General features: G+C 46.7%; 1 protein-coding gene across 1 annotated transcript in view; it reads right to left on the reverse strand.

Annotated features, from left to right (window-relative positions):
* Window positions 1–16982, reverse strand: part of MTOR (mechanistic target of rapamycin kinase) — a 149960-nt gene that overhangs the window by 9825 nt on the left and 123153 nt on the right. The window contains exons 36-48 of the mRNA XM_017503042.2: window positions 15516–15631; window positions 13520–13637; window positions 10638–10886; window positions 9849–9949; window positions 8997–9093; window positions 8602–8700; window positions 8146–8268; window positions 7767–7949; window positions 6850–6984; window positions 6462–6636; window positions 4682–4817; window positions 2727–2874; window positions 2001–2123 (exon numbers count right to left, since the gene is read on the reverse strand). Coding sequence (XP_017358531.1) covers window positions 2001–2123; window positions 2727–2874; window positions 4682–4817; window positions 6462–6636; window positions 6850–6984; window positions 7767–7949; window positions 8146–8268; window positions 8602–8700; window positions 8997–9093; window positions 9849–9949; window positions 10638–10886; window positions 13520–13637; window positions 15516–15631 — 1803 coding nt within the window. The remainder of the gene's footprint in view (window positions 1–2000; window positions 2124–2726; window positions 2875–4681; window positions 4818–6461; window positions 6637–6849; window positions 6985–7766; window positions 7950–8145; window positions 8269–8601; window positions 8701–8996; window positions 9094–9848; window positions 9950–10637; window positions 10887–13519; window positions 13638–15515; window positions 15632–16982) is intronic.

The following is a 16982-nucleotide window of genomic DNA, read 5'->3' on the forward strand; positions in this document are numbered from 1 at the left end:
ATCTCGGCTCACTGTAACTTCTGCCTCCTGGGTTCAAGTGATTCTCGTGCCTTGGCCTCCTGAGTAGCTGGAATTACAGGCGCCTGGCACCACACCCGGCTAATTTTTTATATTTTTTGTAGAGACGGGGTTTCACCATGTTGGCCAGGCTGGTCTTGAACTCCTGATCTCAGGTGACCCATCTGCTCAGCCTCCCAAAGTGCTGTGATTACAGGTGTGAGCCACTGCACCCAGCTTAAAAATAATTTTAAAAAAATTATTATCATTCTTTTGAGACAGGGTCTCGTTCTGTCACCCAGGCTGCGGTGCAGTGGCATGATGTGGCAGCCTCATTCTCCTGGGCTCAAATGATCCTCCCAAGTAAGTAGCTAGGCTTACAGGTATGCACCACCATGCTCGGCTAATTTTTTTGTAGAAATGCGATCTCACAGAATAGTGTAGGTGCTTATACCTGTAATCCCAGCACTTTGGGAGGCCAAGGTGGGTGGATCACTTGAGGTCAGGAGTTTGAGACTAGCTTGGACAACATGATGAAATCCTGTCTCTACTAAAAATACAAAAATTAACCAGGCACGGTGGTCCTATAATCCCAGCTACTTGGGAGGCTGAGGCAGGAGAATTGCTTGAACCTAGTAGGAAGAGGTTGCATTGGGCTGAGATCATGCCACTGCACTCCAGCCTTGGTGAAAGAAAAAAAGAGAGATGAAGTCTCATTATGTCGCCCAGGCTGGTACTGAACTCCTGGGCTCAAGTGACCCTCCTGCCTTGGCCTCCCAAAGCACTGGGATTATAGGTGTGAGCCACTGCGCCTGTCCAAAACGATTTTTTCTTTTTTGAGATGAAGTTTTGTTCTTGTCGCCCAGGCTGGAGTGCAATGGCACGATCTCCGCTCACTGCAACCTCCGCCTCTCGGGTTTAAGCGATTCTCCGGCTTCAGCCTCCAGATTCCAGGCATGCGCAACCATGCCCAGCTAATTATATATATATATTATATATATTCTTTTTTTGAGATGGAGTCTTGTTCTGTCCCCAGGCTGGAGTGCAGTGGCGTGATCTCGGCTCACTGCAACCTCCAACTCCCTGATTCAAGCTCTTCTCCTGCCTCAGCCTCCCGAGTAGGTGGGATTACAGGTGCCTGCCACCGTGCCCAGCTAATTTTTGTATTTTTTAGTAGAGATGGGGTTTCACCATGTTGGCCAGGATGGTCTTGATCTCCTGACTTCATGATCCGCCCACCTTGGCTTCCCAAAGTGCTGGGATTACAGGCGTGATGCACCCAGCCCCTAATTTGTATTTTTAGTAGAGATGGGATTTTTCCACGTTTTTCAGGCTGGTCTCGAACTCCTGACCTCAGGCGATCTGCCCTCCTTGGCCTCCCAAAGTGCTGGGATTACATGTGTGAGCCACTGAACCAGGCCCAAATACAATTTTTAAATAAAATGGCGTAGTACTGCATGTAACCTGTGCACAACCTCCCTTATACCTCAAACCATTCTGAGTACATATAATACCTAATACAATGTAAATGCTATACAATGTAGTCATTCTATATTTTTAAAATTAACATCATTTTTTTATTGTTAAATATATATTTTAAAAATATTTTCTATCACGGCTGGTTGAATCCACATATGCAGAAGTCACATATATGGAGGGCTGACTGTATATCAAAAACCAATCCAAACCAAACAAAAACCCCAAACCAAGGAACATACCATTAGCAAACTTTAAAAACGAAGTTAATAGGAAATTTGTAACACATGTAAAAAAGACAACTATCTTTAATATATAAAGAGTTCTGGAAAAACATTAAACTACTCTTTCTAACTCTGTGAACTTGTCTTGCTTGCCCATTTCAGTTTTGTTAGAAAGTCTGGACATGCTCTACAGCCAATCACAGCGAAGAAGAGCCACTGTGTGCACATGAACAGACGGGAAGGCCACCCTATTGTGAGTGGTGGTTCCAGGGGAGTGCAGGCCTGCAAAACCCAGTGGCCTACCTCAGAGCTGGGGCTTTTCAGCCACAGCAGCTTGGCCAGGTCGTCTCCAGCTGTATTATTGACAGCATGCTCAAACACCTCCACCTTCTGCATCAGAGTCAAGTGGTCATAGTCGGGAGCCATCTGCATCAGGACACAACTGTTCAGTAAGAGAGCAGCCGGAGACACATAGGATACGTCCAGGAAGAAACAAGGCTTAGGGTCCAGGCAGAGCTGAGTTCTAATTTCCCCATCACAGCCAAAGGAGAAGGGAAATAAGAACACGGCAAAAGGAGAAACAAAGTAACCACTCTAACCTGATGACCACTGGAACCCCAAGGCATAAGGGAAAGACAGGAGACCTCACTTCAGTAGAGCCCTTCTGTGCAGATGAGAGTAGTGGAAGTTTCAAGGTTTTGGACAACATGCAATTATCTTCTTACTTACACATCTACTAAACATGATTCTCCAGATGGCCAGTGCTTTGTATACATTAGTGAATATATGGTGCTGAATATCTATCTGCCTAGTCTTCCCTAGGAAGGTGAAAACAATTTCTCAGCTTAAGGGTCCTTCAGTTTCTTAGAAGGTATCTGCTTTTGGACTGACTTTATTAAATCTTCTTCAGAGCTGATTCTCTCAAAAGAGATTTTTCAGTGGCAGAGATATAGAGAGGAATTAGAAGAGCAGTTCTACGGAATTCCCTTCCACGGAAGGGGTGCGGGCTCTTGTGGCCGCATCACATACCCGCAACATGATGCGATGTTCAATGTTGAGAAGGATCTTCTTCTTTTCCCTGTAGTCTCGGATGAGGGCGTGCAGCGTGTCACAGTGGGGGACCCAGCCAATGAGGCCAGAGTTGGTTGATAAAGGGATGACGGCATATCTCTGGATGCTGGTGCCCACAGGAAAGCAGGGTTATTGTATCGTAAAGGGACCAGGGCTTTTATCAGTTTGCAAAGGGAAAGGGAGGTCAAAAGCCCAACTGAGTATACCCTTGGTCAGCTCAGGACACAGGCAGACTATTTTTAATGAGCGCCCTATACCAGGCTGGTGTGAAGTGTGTATTGAGGGATGCTTTGTGAAGAATAAGGCATCACAGAAAGTCCACTGATGGTGCAATGAAAGCAACATGGTCTCCTCAACCTGCCCAATGAACTCATGGCTTTGGGGGAACAACCAAGTGACTAAGACTAAAATACCTCTCAAGTGAATTCTCATGGTGTTACTAGGAAGAGGAGTGCCAGAGTACTGATGATAGGAAAGGTTTGACTTTTACCCACAAGGGGTGAGACCCATCCCATCTGCAGACTCTCCAGTCTACCTGTCACAAATTGCTCCCTGCTGGATTCTTTGGAGGTCGTTAAAGGCATTTCCCAATGAGAATACCCTAAAAACTCTGGAAGAACTTGGTTATAAATTAAGTTATAAAATTTTATACTTAATTGTTCATTTGAAAAACATTTTAAAAAATTTATTTATTTACTTTTTGAGACAGGATCTTGCTCTGTTTTCTACGCTGGAGTGCAGTGGTGCCATTACCAGCACACGGCAGCCTTGACCTCCTGGGCTCAAGTGATTTTCCTGCCTTTGCCCCCTGTGTAGCTGGGACTACACTGTCTCCAGCTAATTTTTAAAATTCTTTTGTAGAGACAGGGATTACAGGCGTGAGTTACTATGCCCAGCCTGTTTTTAACTTTTTTGAGAGACAGGGTCTTGCTTTGTTGCCCAGGTTGGAGTGTAGTGGCACACAGTCTCGATCTCCTGGGCTCACATGATTCCTCTGCCTCTCTCTCCTAAGTAGCTGGGACAACAGGCATGAGCCACCATGCCCAGCTGATTTATTTTTTGTAGAGACAGGGTCTCACTTTGTTGTCCAGGATGGTCTTGAACTCCTGGTCTCAAGTAATCCTCCTGCTGTAGCCTTCCCAAGTGTCAGGATTACATGTGAGCCACCATGCCTGGCCACTTATTTTTTTTTTTTTCCTTATCTTTCTTTTTTATTTATTTTTGAGATGGAGTTTCGCTCTTGTTGCCCATACTGGAGTGCAATGGCGCGATTTTGGCTCACTGCAGCCTCTGCCTCCTAGGTTCAAGCGATTCTCCTGCCTCAGCCTCCTGAGTAGCTGGGATTACAGGTGGCTGCCACCACGCCCAGCTAATTTTTGTATTTTTTAATAGAGACAGGGTTTTACTATGTTGACCAGGCTCGTCTCGAACTCCTGACCTCAAGTGATCCACCTGCCTTGGCCTCTCAAAGTGCTTGGATTACATGCGTGAGCCACTGCGCCCGACCACCTTTTTAATTTTTTTACATAAATAGAGATGGGGTCTCTCTATGCTGCTTAGGCTGGACTTGAATTCCAGGGCTCAAGTGATCCTCTTACTTTGGACTCCAAAAATGTTAGGATTATAGGCATAAGCCACAGTACCCAGCCTTTTTCTTTTTCTTTTAAAGAGATGGTCTTGCTCTATTAACCAAGTTGGAGTGCAGTGGTGCAATCACAGCTCACTGCAGCCTTGAACTCCTGGGCTCAAGTCATCCCCCTGCCTCAACCTCTGGAGTTCCTGGGACTATAGGCATGAGTCACCGTGCCTGGTTCCCTAATTTTATAGTTTTTTGTTAAGGTATAATATGAGACAAATGTAGGAAAAAACCAGAAGACTTCTCAAATCGTTGCCATTTCAGGGTTTCTGAATACCTGAGGTTTTTCCGAAGAGATGTTGGGTCATTGGCCAGAAGGGTGTTAACCAGGCCGAAGAGCTGCATCACACGCTCATCCTGCCGCAGATCTTCATGGCCTTTTAGAAGGAAAACAAACTCATGCCCGTTGCTGCCTGTAAGGAACAGTGGGAGCAGTGAGTGTACATCAGAAGTTCTCAGCTCTTCAGCTGAGAGCACCACTGCGTTCAAGAGATCCACGGACTACATATGCCTTACCTAATCACACGTTCCTCACAAAAAGAAAAAAACAATCCCTAGAATTGATTAAAAGAATGGCCTTGCTTTTTATGGTTCCCAATGACCAACGTTATCAAATTAAAACAAAACAAAACCTGTTTTTGAGGACCAGGAATGATTAGGCACAGAAATGATCATTCCTGTTTTCTGACCCACTCTGTTCTCCTCTGCTCTGAGAAGGCTGACTTCTATAGACTGCATCACCTGGGATCCCACTTGGGCATGGCCAATGGTGGAGGAGTACTGGCAGGAGATCAGAGGATGGGTAGAGGGAGAGGTCAGGATATATGCCCCCCACAACCAGCATGGCCCCAGTTCCAGAAGCTGCCATGCCCCTGTCTCTGGGCTGCAGCCTCTGCTAGATGGCCTCTCTAGCATGGTGACAGTTCTTGTTGGGCTCCTTGCCCTTCTAGTTCTGGAGTGTGGGGGTGAGGGCTGAGTAACGTTTTCTCACTTGTGCTTATTCATGAGCGCTCCTTATTGATTCTCTTAGCTTTGCTTACACTCTGAAAACAATTCCTTTGTTAAACTCTCTTTAATTAAACACCCCAAGAACCAGCCTGACCCACATTTTGTTATCAGAAGACAAGAGCCCATGCAGAGACATTCACCTGTGGACCACGATTAATTGGTGTTGGTGAATAATCACTGCATTTAAGAAACAGGAGCATTATTAAGAGCAAGAGGCCGTCAGTGACTCACACCTCTAATCCCAGCACTTTGCAAGGCCGAGGTGGGCAGATCGCCTGAGGTTGGGAGTTCGAGACCAGCCAGGCCAACATGGTGAAACACTGTCTCTACTAAAAATACAAAATTAGCCAGGTATGGTGGCACGTGCCTGTAAGCCCAACTACTTGGGAGGCTGAGGCAGGAGAATCACTTGAACCTGGGAGGCGGAGGTTGCAGCGAGCTGAGATCCTGGGCAACAAAAGCAAAACTCCGTCTCAAAAAAAAAAAAAAAAAAGCAAGAGGCCTCAAAGTACCACCACAACACTCAGGCCTCCCTAAAACATCCCCCATAGGTAACGCTCTACCTGAAAGGAAATTCCAGAGGCCAATTGCTTATCAAATCTCACTGTGAGATTCATTTGTTCATTTTACACAATCATTTACCACACAGACTATGATGGTTTATATATATATATATATGTGAGCCAGAAGCCCCCTTTTCAGAGGAGCTGGCACCTTCCCCACTTGCACCCAGCTGGCTCCTTCCTGGCCTCATCAGTTCCCCAACATCTGCCCTCCACTGTCACTTCTCTGCCTTGTATGCCTTGGTCATTCCCTTTGTGCATGATCATCATGCTTCACATAAGCCCAACTACATGAATGAACTGTAGAGTCCTGAGGACATAATGAGAAATTCGCTTGTCCTCTATTTTCCGCTCAACGAGCATGGTAGAGATGTAGTTAGGATAGGTGAGCAGTGGGAACGGCAAGCCATAATTTCAGAAGAGGGAAGGGGGCTCAGCCAAGGTAAGAGGGAGAAGTGGGTGACAGAAGTGCGCAATGGTCCTTACCCATAAGTGTCAATTTCCGGGGCCTCTGCTTGGATGTGATGACTTGCAAAGACGGTGCTATGGACTGAATGCGAATGATTGGCTGGTTGGGGTCATATGTTCCTGGCACAGCCAATTCAAGGTCCCGGCACATCAGAAGTTTTGGGGAAACATACTGCAGCTCTAAGGATGTGAGCTGTGAATAATTACCAAAGGATTTAGTGTTCTGCCTCCAGGGAGGAATTTAAATGCAATTTAAGTATTTTTCAGTGGATTGCTAATAACAATTACTTGTCCCAAAGCAGAAGTAAAACCAGATGCTTTGGAATGAGTGTTAGAACATTCATAGACAGCAAAATAGAAAGGACTATATTGGCAGTTAACCCTGCCAGGAGCCTGAAGATCCTACCTGAGGCAGCTGCTTTGAGATTCGTCGGAACACATGATAATAGAGGTCCCAGGCTTGAGTGAGGTCCTTGACATTCCCTGATTTCATGTACTTCCTGCACCATTCTTGGGCCTCCATTAAATCTCGACCATAGGCCTGAGAAAGAAAGTAGGTACATTTTCAAGTGGTCAAAGTCTCAACCAAGCCAGGAGGCAAAATCCCCAGGCTGACTGCAGAAATCCCTCAGGAGCCCACTGTGGCCTGAAAACATTGGCAGGGGGCTGGAGAGAGAGAAGAGCAGAGGTGCAGCCCAGACCAGCAGCATGGCTTACAGGGAAGCAAGGGTGAGAGGAGATGAGACAACCTTCTGAGAAATCTTGGGATTTTCCAGTTAAAATTCAAGAGGGTCCTTGTAACTCAATGGCAATTACATTTCTAGTGTTTTTTATGCTCTGTGGCCTCCATCAGAGCTCGTTTTATTAAAGTCAGTGGAAAGGCTAGAGGAAAAGAAGTCTGACAAAGGCCTTGGGTCATGACCTTTCATTTTTAAAAAACTTTTCTCATTTTTTTTTTTTAGTGACAGAATATTTCTTTTTTTTTTTTGATACGGAGTTTCACTCTCGTTACCCAGGCTGGAGTGCAATGGCGCGATCTCGGCTCACCGCAACCTCCGCCTCCTGGGTTCAGGCAATTCTCCTGCCTCAGCCTCCTGAGTAGCTGGGATTACAGGCACGCACCACCATGCCCATCTAATTTTTTGTATTTTTAGTAGAGACGGGGTTTCACCATGTTGACCAGGATGGTCTCGATCTCTTGACCTCGTGATCCACCCGCCTCGGCCTCCCAAAGTGCTGGGATTACAGGCTTGAGCCACCGCACCCGGCGTGACAGAATATTTCTACCGGGTTATGTCCTTTTATGTTTTTTTAATCCCGTACCTGATTAAAGGATGTTTCCTTCAGAGTCTGGGGGCCCCGTTCCATCATTGCATGCAAGGGCTCCAGCACCTCAAACATGCCTTTCACATTCCTCTCTCCAAAGTACAAACGAGAAGCCTCTTCTAGGCCTTCGTGCCACATCTCATGCCAGAGGATGGCCACTCGGATCAGCTCCTCACTCACCTGAGGCCAAGAGAAGAAGGAGAGAAGCACCAAGGATCAGCTAAACTCAGAAAGGTCTGTTTTGGAGAAACAGGAGGTCCTCTTTCTGGCAGCAAGAGGGAGTGCACAGCACCATTTCGAGGAAGAAAAACAATCCACTCACGCCCACCAGCTAGGTGACCAGGGTCTGTGGAACCCCAGAATGGCTCCGACTCACCATCATGGCCTGCTGGACCAGAGTGTTGCTGTGCTCACACATGTTCTTCAGAATCTTGTTGGCTGCGTTGTGCCGGGCTGTTGTGGTAGACTTAGAAGCCACTGTCAGAGGGTAGATGAGGGCCTGGGGGAAAGACAGAAGGAATATCTGTAAAGGAATGTGTGTGGGGGGCAGCTGGTGTGAATTTTAAGGAGAATGACAAAACAAGTGGTGAGTGTGCTATTAACATTGTAACACCTGCTTGAGACTACCAGGAAGGGGCTAACTCAGTCTTGGAGGGAACACTTTTTCAGCAAGGCTCCTGGGCCCTCTGGGACGGCTGGCTGGACAGATCCTCCTGGGCCACGATGGAAGACGTGGCTCCCAGTTCCTGTGCCTGCATCTCCAGGGTAGCTTTCATAAAGGCTAAACACCAACCAGTGGTTAGATGAGAAAGTGTCCCAGGCCTCCACATACCTGAGGGTGGTATCGACCAATGTCTGTGAGAAGCTGGTGAATGAGACGTCCCACCAAGGGTCTGGGCGTATCAATTCTTGCAATGAGCTGAGGTATAACCTGGTATTCAAAAAGACACAGTACATAGCATATGAGATGCGAAACAACTAGTTATTCTTGTAGGCAAAGATCAATTTTTGTAACTTGTTTTGGTTGGTGCTGTCAGGCTCTGAAATTGTTCACTCCCTTCCCTTTAGTTTCCTAAAGAAAATATGGACACTTGACCTGGGATCCAGCCCTGCCTCCTTAGCACTGTATTAACAGACACTGCCTCGCGACTCTGAACAGAGCATGCTTCCAAGAGAAGACACACAGGAGAAGTGCAGCCACCCTCACCTGTAACCAAGTGTCCTCACCTGTAGCCAGGTATCAATCTGGATGGCTTTCACCCCCTCCACTAAGGCTTCATTGACATCTGGCCAGTGACCATAATCAAACCATAAGGTGAGAACTCTGAAAAGGAAATGAGAAAGTCACAGAAAATTTAGTTTCCCAGTTTTTGCCTGCCTATTTTTCATCTTTAAGGCTCCTGAGAAGAGAGCAGACAGGGACTCCAATCACTGATTCTCAAATGTGTTTGGCCTTGCGTGGGAGCAGGTGTCTGTGATGGGTGGCAGTGCTCTTGACTGAACACCACAAGAATCACCCTGAGCAAATGAGCATTTCATCCCAGATCACCGAGGGGTTACCATGGCATGTACACAGACATCAAACAGACGAGCCAGGATAACCTTTAGAGAACCACAAGTCTGCACAAGTAGGACAGTGGTAACAGGGACACCTGGCTCTTAGTTGGCTGGAGATCCTCAAACGAAAGAGGACAGTGTGCTTGTCACCTCTAACCTCTGGACTGAATCGGGTCATTTGTTTAGACCTCTCCAAATTGCTGAGGGATTTTAGAAATACTGTGACTTCAACAGGCAACAGGTGGTCAGAAAAAAAAAAAAGAAATATTGTGATTAGCAGATGGGTTAATAATCCCTACATAATAAACCACATGGGGAGCTCTCACCCCACTTCTCCTCACTCTCTGTAGGTTTCACCCACATGAGTGTGGCCCAGTCAACTGTTACTCCTCAAAATGCAGCACAGAAAAAAGGCACACACACCGATCTTGGGTGTACTGATCAGGGGGGAAAGAGGAATTTTACGTATGACTGCTATGTCCTGCCATTACCACGGCCTATCAGAGTTGCATCCTCCCCTACCTGAGTGTATCCTGGAGGTTGTTGCCTCGTGACAAGGAGATGGAACGGAAGAAGCCCTGGACGGCAGGCACTGTGTACATCAGGAGGGTTTTGGACAGATCCTGTTGGAACACACATGTGTTAGTGACACTCTTGCCTCAGCTTTCTCATCTATAAAATGGGTATAACAGCATACTAACAGTACCTACCTCAAAGGGTAGTTATAACAGTTAAATCTGTTAATGCATAAAAACCTTTAATCAGTACCTGGCACAAAGCAAAGACTCAGTAAATGGCAATTGTATCATAACTATTATTATCTTCAGCTAACTGATGGTGGCTTCCTGAACAAGATGGCGGGAAGAGAGGGGCTGAGGCTCTGAACAACCTGATCCTGGGCCTGCCAGCTGCCTTGTACATTCTGAACTGACAGCCCAAAGGGAAGGGGAAGAAGTGGAAGTGGACAGAAAAAGGCAGAGGATGGACCTCCCAAGCCCGATCCTCAGAGTGGACCTGCAGCTGTGCACGGCCACCCACACACAGGGGCAGCACGTAGAGAATGAGCTCATCCATGGGGAAGCTTGACAAGGAGCTTGCTTTTCAGCGTGGAGGCTGCGTCAGCTCCCCAAACACAAATATCCACACAAAGCCCTGTCTCAGGCAGTGCTGGATGGCAGATAGGCAGCATTTTCCAGCTCCATCTGGGACTTCAGATACAGCCTCAGGTTCCTTTTAAGCTTAACAACGATTCCATTTATCAGAGAGTCTGGCACCTTGGTCAGTTGTTAATAAGGAAGAAGGGAAGGGTACCTCAGTGACCTTCTTCTGCAGCGGCGATGGGGTGGGGCTGTTCTCAGTGCTCTCGGCATCGCTCTCACTGTTGCTGCCCTCAGTGCTGGCAGTGGTGGTGGCAGTGGCAGCCGTGGTGGTGGCAGTGGTGGCGTTGGTGATGTTGGCCCCACTGGCATGACGCAGTTTCTTCTTCTCATCGCGGGCTTGGTTCTGATGTTTGTAGTGTAGCACGGCTTCGAAGTTCATCACTGCCCACGCATGCCAGGCCTAGTTGGGGAGAAAGCCAAGGATGGACACCAGAGCTGTGACCAACAGCAGGGCTCAGAGGAAAGTAAGGTCAATGCTGAGGAAGAGCTGCTCCTGCCTCGTGTCTGTGTTCATAAAGCAAACACTTCAAGGAGATATTCGGGAATGGCTGTTTTACTAAATTCCATGTGATCCACTCACCTGGTGGAGCACTAACTATGTAATGTTAGGACTGTGGTGGGTGTGCTGCGGGAGGGCACAGCAGGAGGAGCAGGAGAGAGCTCTTGCCTCAAGGGACCCAGGCCTCAACCCCTGAAGACCCAGATACTCTGCAAGGCACAATGGGAGTGGCAGGGACAGGAATTTGGAAAGCTTTGTCAAGAAAAGGGATTTGGGGGTAGGTCTGGAAGACAGCTGCAGAAGGACAAGGAGGGAAACAAGAGGGCAGTGGTAGGGACTTCTTGGCAAGGGGAAGACTAAAGCCAGAGATGTGCAGATTGGCTCACAGGAAACAAGCCCATGGATGTGACTGAGCAGGGGATACACGCAGATGAGGAGTGAGAGCGAGGCCAGCAACCACGCTTGGAGCAGGCACGCTTGGCCACGGGGTTGGCACTTCACTCTGGGAAAGCAGAGCTGCACTGGGTATAAAGTGTACATTTAGGGGAGAGCAGAAGTGGGGGCAAGCAGCAGTCACCACAATACTTCAGGGGAGCAAAGTCTTGACAGGTCACCAGATAGTGGACAAAGGAAGACAGGAAAAGCAGAGGAGCATAACAGAGCATCTCACCATCTTCCTGGTCTCAACACCTAGCCCATCTCCTGACAGAGAACCAGTGCTCAATGCTTGATGGAAGAACCCTGGGTGCTTCTTTGGATAAAGGAAGACTACTCTCTCTCTGGGGTTCTGAGATGCAGTGGCTCTATAATGTACCACTGGCTGGTTCAGTGAGTGTGGGGCAGAGTTTGCTCCTAGGCATGGTAACTTTGCAGTGATAGAAGGAAACTACATGACCCATTGATAGCTGGACTTTCTGAATAATCAGGAAATGTGTTTGGATGCCTTACCAAAAACCTTGAAAACAGATTTATCTGTTTTCTCATCTAAGCAGCATAGATTGATCACAATTACCTTGACTTGATGAGTAAGAATTCTATAATGACCCAGGTTTCAGTTTTCTCATACTTTCATTTATTCAACGAATATCTCTTGTATATCTGCTAGTGCCTGGCAATGACCTGGGGTCAAGGTGAACAAGACCAACAGTCCTGGTATGCACACAGGGCCATGACGTTGATGGTGGAAGACATCATAAAGCCAAATGAAACCACATTAGGAAATGCTTTTAAAAACTAAAACTAAAGTTCCTGAAATCAGCTTTTTTCTTGTTACTTGCTTACTTCCTAAAAGCTACATGAAGAAAAGTGACTCTGGTTAGAAGACAATTCTAATTAGTAAGCTTTCAGCTAGTAAAGTGTTAACTGGATGTATTTTCCAGCTTTGGACATGCAAGCTGTCCTAGAGACAGTTATTACTCATATCACAAAATAGGCATTTTTCAAACAGAATGAAGCATGCTTTGACAGAGGTAAGTGCTTCTGCAGTCTTCGGATGCAAATTTAGATTTCAGAGGGATTAATTCACAAAGTATTAGCAAGCCAAGGAGATACTGGAAAGACATCAGTGACATCTGCCACACCAAGTAGTTACCAGGATGCCTCTCAAAAAGAAATGAGAATGTGTGTTCTCACCAAAGATATATACTTCCAAAAATCACCCCTCCATCAATCACATCTTTTACACACACACACACACACACACACACACACACACACAAAATTATGTTTTTTTTGAGATGGAGTCTCACTCTGTCGCCAGGCTGGAGTGCAGTGGCGTGATCTTGGCTCACTGCGACCTCCACCTCCCGGATTCAAGCGATTCTCCTGCCTCAGCCTCCCGAGTAACTGGCACTACAGGCGCCCACCACCACATCCAGCTAATTTTTGTATTTTAGTAGAGACGAGGTTTCACCATGTTGGCCAGGATGGTCTCGATCTCCTGACCTCGTGATCTGCCCACCTCCACCTCCCAAAGTACTAGGATTACAAGCGTGAGCCACTGTGCCGGGCCTTTTATATATTTTCTTATTCTGTTTATCTTTTTGAAAAGTTTCCTGTAACATAACAGGATGTTACTTGGATCTTTCCAATAAAAACAAAATTCCTAGCTGAGGAGCAGGCAAGGATGGAAATCAGAAAAACGCTGAGCAGGAACAGACGACCCAAGGGAAGATGACGCTCGAGAGATTAACTGTGTGTCCAGATGCTCCCAGGAAAATAAGCAGCTCAGAGTCTATTAGATAGCAGCAATCCCCAGGAACACGAACACACACACACACACACACACACACACACTCTCACTAATGGTGTAACAAGTATTTCTCACAATAATCAGTCTTTCTGTATTAATTAAACTTGTAGGGGGAGACGCGTGTTTCCTGGGCCTCAGACAGACAGGCTCCAGGGACTCAAGAAGCAAATTCACAGCATCAGCCTAGCTCCACAGAAGCTCAGCTGTAACCACAAGCACATAGGAGGACACGGGCAAGCCTGCCAGGGTGCTGGGTCTCACAGGTGGCCCTACTTCTGATCACCTTGTACCAGCTGCGGTCGTGTTCTGTGGCAGCACTGTAGTACTGCAGCACTTTGGGGATTGTGCTCTCGTTGATGCCCTGTAGATTCAGCTGCCACTCTCCAAGTTTCAGGAAGCATCTGGAAGCAGAGAAACAAGTCCCCATGATGCTCCCTCCTCAAAACAGCCCTCTTAAGAGGACCACGAATTGTTAGGGGGACACTGAAGTCCTTCTGGTATTTACTCTTGTTCTCAGGAGGCAATGTGAAGGAGCTAGCAAAATTTTAAGTCATATGGAAGAAAGGAGAAGGGATTTTGGAATACATTTTTAAGATATCTTTCTATTTTGACCTTTGTCTCTCTCTCTGTTTTTTTTTTTTAATTTCTTTCTTTCTAAAGAAGACTTTTGTCTCTCAATGACAGCATAACCAGGTACCTGGTACAGGTAGGTCCGTATGGACCTATCTATCTGAAATCCATTTTTTTTTCTGCCAGGCTTTACAGCGAATTCCAATTTTGGTGGGTGACAGTTATTGAGAATTCTCTTATTGACTGCTATATAGCTTCTCCCTTACTTTTCCCTTCCCCTCCATTCTTTTTTTTTTTTTTTGAGACAGAGTCTTGCTCTGTTGCCCAGGCTGGAGTACAGTGGTGTGATCTTGGCTCACTGGAACCTCCACCTCCCAGGTTCAAGCAATTGTCTTTTCTCAGTGTCCGGAGTAGCTGGGATTCGTGTGCCACAACGCCTGGCTAATTTTTGCATTTTTAGTAGAGACAGAGTTTTGCCATATTGGCCAGGCTGGTATTGAACTCCTGATCTCATGATCTACCCACCTCGGCCTCCCAAAGTGCTCAGATTACAGGCGTTAGCCACCACTCCCAGCCTCCCTTCTCCTCCATTCTTTGTAATGAGATTAGCCCACATTTACTGACTGCTACTATATTCCAGGTACTGCTTGAAATGCTTTGCATTAATCCTCACACTACTTTACACCGCCCTAGGAGATAGAAACTCTTTCCTACCCCTTTTATATTGATAACGGAGGCACAGAGAAATCAAGTAACTTCTTTGAAGTCAAACATCAAATCTGCAGCATAGGGTGGTGTAGTGGCTGACAACTATGATCCCAGCACTTTGAAAGGCTGTGGAGCAAGGCTGGCTGGAGGCCAGGAGTTTGAGACCAGCCTGGGCAACATTAAACTTATAGGGGGAAATGTAGGCTCCATGCCTGTTTTTTGTAGAGACCTCATTTCTACAAAAAACTAGCCAGTGTGGTGGCATGTGCCTGTAGCTACTTGTGAAATTGAGGTGGGCAGATTGCTTGAGCCCGGGAGATCAATGCTATACTCTAGCCTGGGTGACAGAGCAAGACCATCTCAAAGAAAAAAAAATAGGCCGGGCGCGGTGGCTCAAGCCTGTAATCCCAGCACTTTGGGAGGCCGAGGCGGGTGGATCACGAGGTCAAGAGATCGAGACCATCCTGGTCAACATGGTGAAACCCCGTCTCTACTAAAAATACAAAAAATTAGCTGCGCATGGTGGCGCGTGCCTGTAATCCCAGCGACTCAGGAGGCTGGGGCAGGAGAATTGCCTGAACTCGGGAGGCGGAGGTTGCGGTGAGCCGAGATCGCGCCATTGCACTCCAGCCTGGGTAACAAGAGCGAAACTCCGTCTCAAAAAAATAAATAAATAAATAAATAAATAAAATAATAAAATAAAATAAAATGAAAAAAAAAGGGGGGCAGCATATCTGACATTTGAAAACAAGGACTCTAACTCTATAGCCAGACGCCAGGAGAACAGCACAAGGGTGCTCTTGGGCCGCTGAACCTAGGAAAGCAAGTCGCAGAGACTTTGGAGTAGCACGATTCGGTGGGTGCCTGGGATCCCTACTGGGAAAGGAATGAGAGATGTCAGCAATCAGCCACCCAAGAAGCCTTGAACTCCTCCTTGCTGCAGAAGCTGCTAGGACGATAGGGCTGGAATGTGACTTGCCCCAGGTCAGTAGGGACCTCACCGGGCCATGAGCTTGTGCAGTTCCTGCTTATGCTGCTGGTCCTCGGTAGCGATGGCATGCTGGGCCTGTTGCTGCATGGTCTGGACAAAATGCTGCATGTGCTGGAAGGCATCAATCTGTAACAGGACAAAAGCACAGAGGCACTTGGCATGCAGCCCAACTTCATAGGAAAGGAGCCGCCATTCATCTGATAGGGCACATGAGTCAACCCTTCTCCAAACAGAACACCCTAGTGGACAGGATGACGACCCCACAGACAGAGGACCAGCGTGATGCTGGAAGAGGGCTGGACTTTTCGAAAAGGTTCATGACTTATTCAACTCAAGTCTTGGCTCTCCTTTGCCAACTATAATTACCAGTTTTATAAGCCCTGGCAAAGTTTCATGCCTGGCTACCCCAAATAACAGTTCCTATGAAGTAATCTGAAACAACTGCTTACTTCACTATCAATATGTTACCCTGAGGGATGTTAGGCTTATGGGAATTGTTTCAGGCTAATAAAACTTTGTTATTTGTTTACAACACCAGGGTACCTTGGACACTCCAGCAGTGCAAAAAGTATAGATTTAAAAATCAGATAGCACCCAAGTAAGAACACAGAGTTGGGGTGAAGACCCTTCATGTATTCATGTGGAATAGGAAGAAGATACCAGCTCAGCAGACATCTGATTGAACTGAGTGGCTTAGGGGCAAAATCTCCAGAGCACCCTAAAGCAGCTAGATCTATTCACACTGTAAGCTTGTATACAAAGTGAGCAGAGGGCATGTGAGTCAGGAACAGACAGCTAAACTGGGAAAGAGAAGAGACAGAATCACAGATCTGGGAGTACTATACAAGCCTGCAACATCCAGTCCAATCAGCATCTTGATAAATGGGGTCCATACCATTTTTAAACAGAAAAATCTTTTCTGGTTTTTATAGGGGGGGAAAAACTCACACATAGAGACAAAAATAATAATAAAGGGCTCCAAGGATGGACATAGAAAGAAGGTACAAATATCAAAAGCTCAAATGGAAAAATGGCAAAATTGAAATGTGCTAACACAGGGAAAGGAAACATTACATGAGAGAATGTGAAAAAGAGGCACTGTGTTCTGTGCTGCAAAAGAAGGACAAAATTAAGTCTTTAGGTAAACAACAGTTTTCCTTATGGTAAATCATATAAGAGGTATTTTTGTCTGTTTTAACTAGAAACCTGTCAGCAGGGCGCGGTGGCTCACACCTGTAATCCCAGCACTTTGGGAGGCCGAGGCAGGTGGATCACCTGAAGTCAGGAGTTCAAGACCAGCCCAGCCAATATGGCGAAACCTGTCTCTATTAGCTGAGCACTGTGGCAAGCACCTGTAATCTCAGCTACTCGGGAGGCTGAGGCAGAATAGCTTGAACCTAGGAGGCAGAAGTTGCAGTGAGCCAAGATCATGCCACTGCACTCCAACCTGGGTGACAGAATGAAACTGTCTCCAAAA

This window comes from Cebus imitator, unplaced genomic scaffold, assembly GCF_001604975.1.
Source record: "Cebus imitator isolate Cc_AM_T3 unplaced genomic scaffold, Cebus_imitator-1.0 Scaffold15, whole genome shotgun sequence".
Taxonomy (NCBI): Eukaryota; Metazoa; Chordata; class Mammalia; order Primates; family Cebidae; genus Cebus; species Cebus imitator.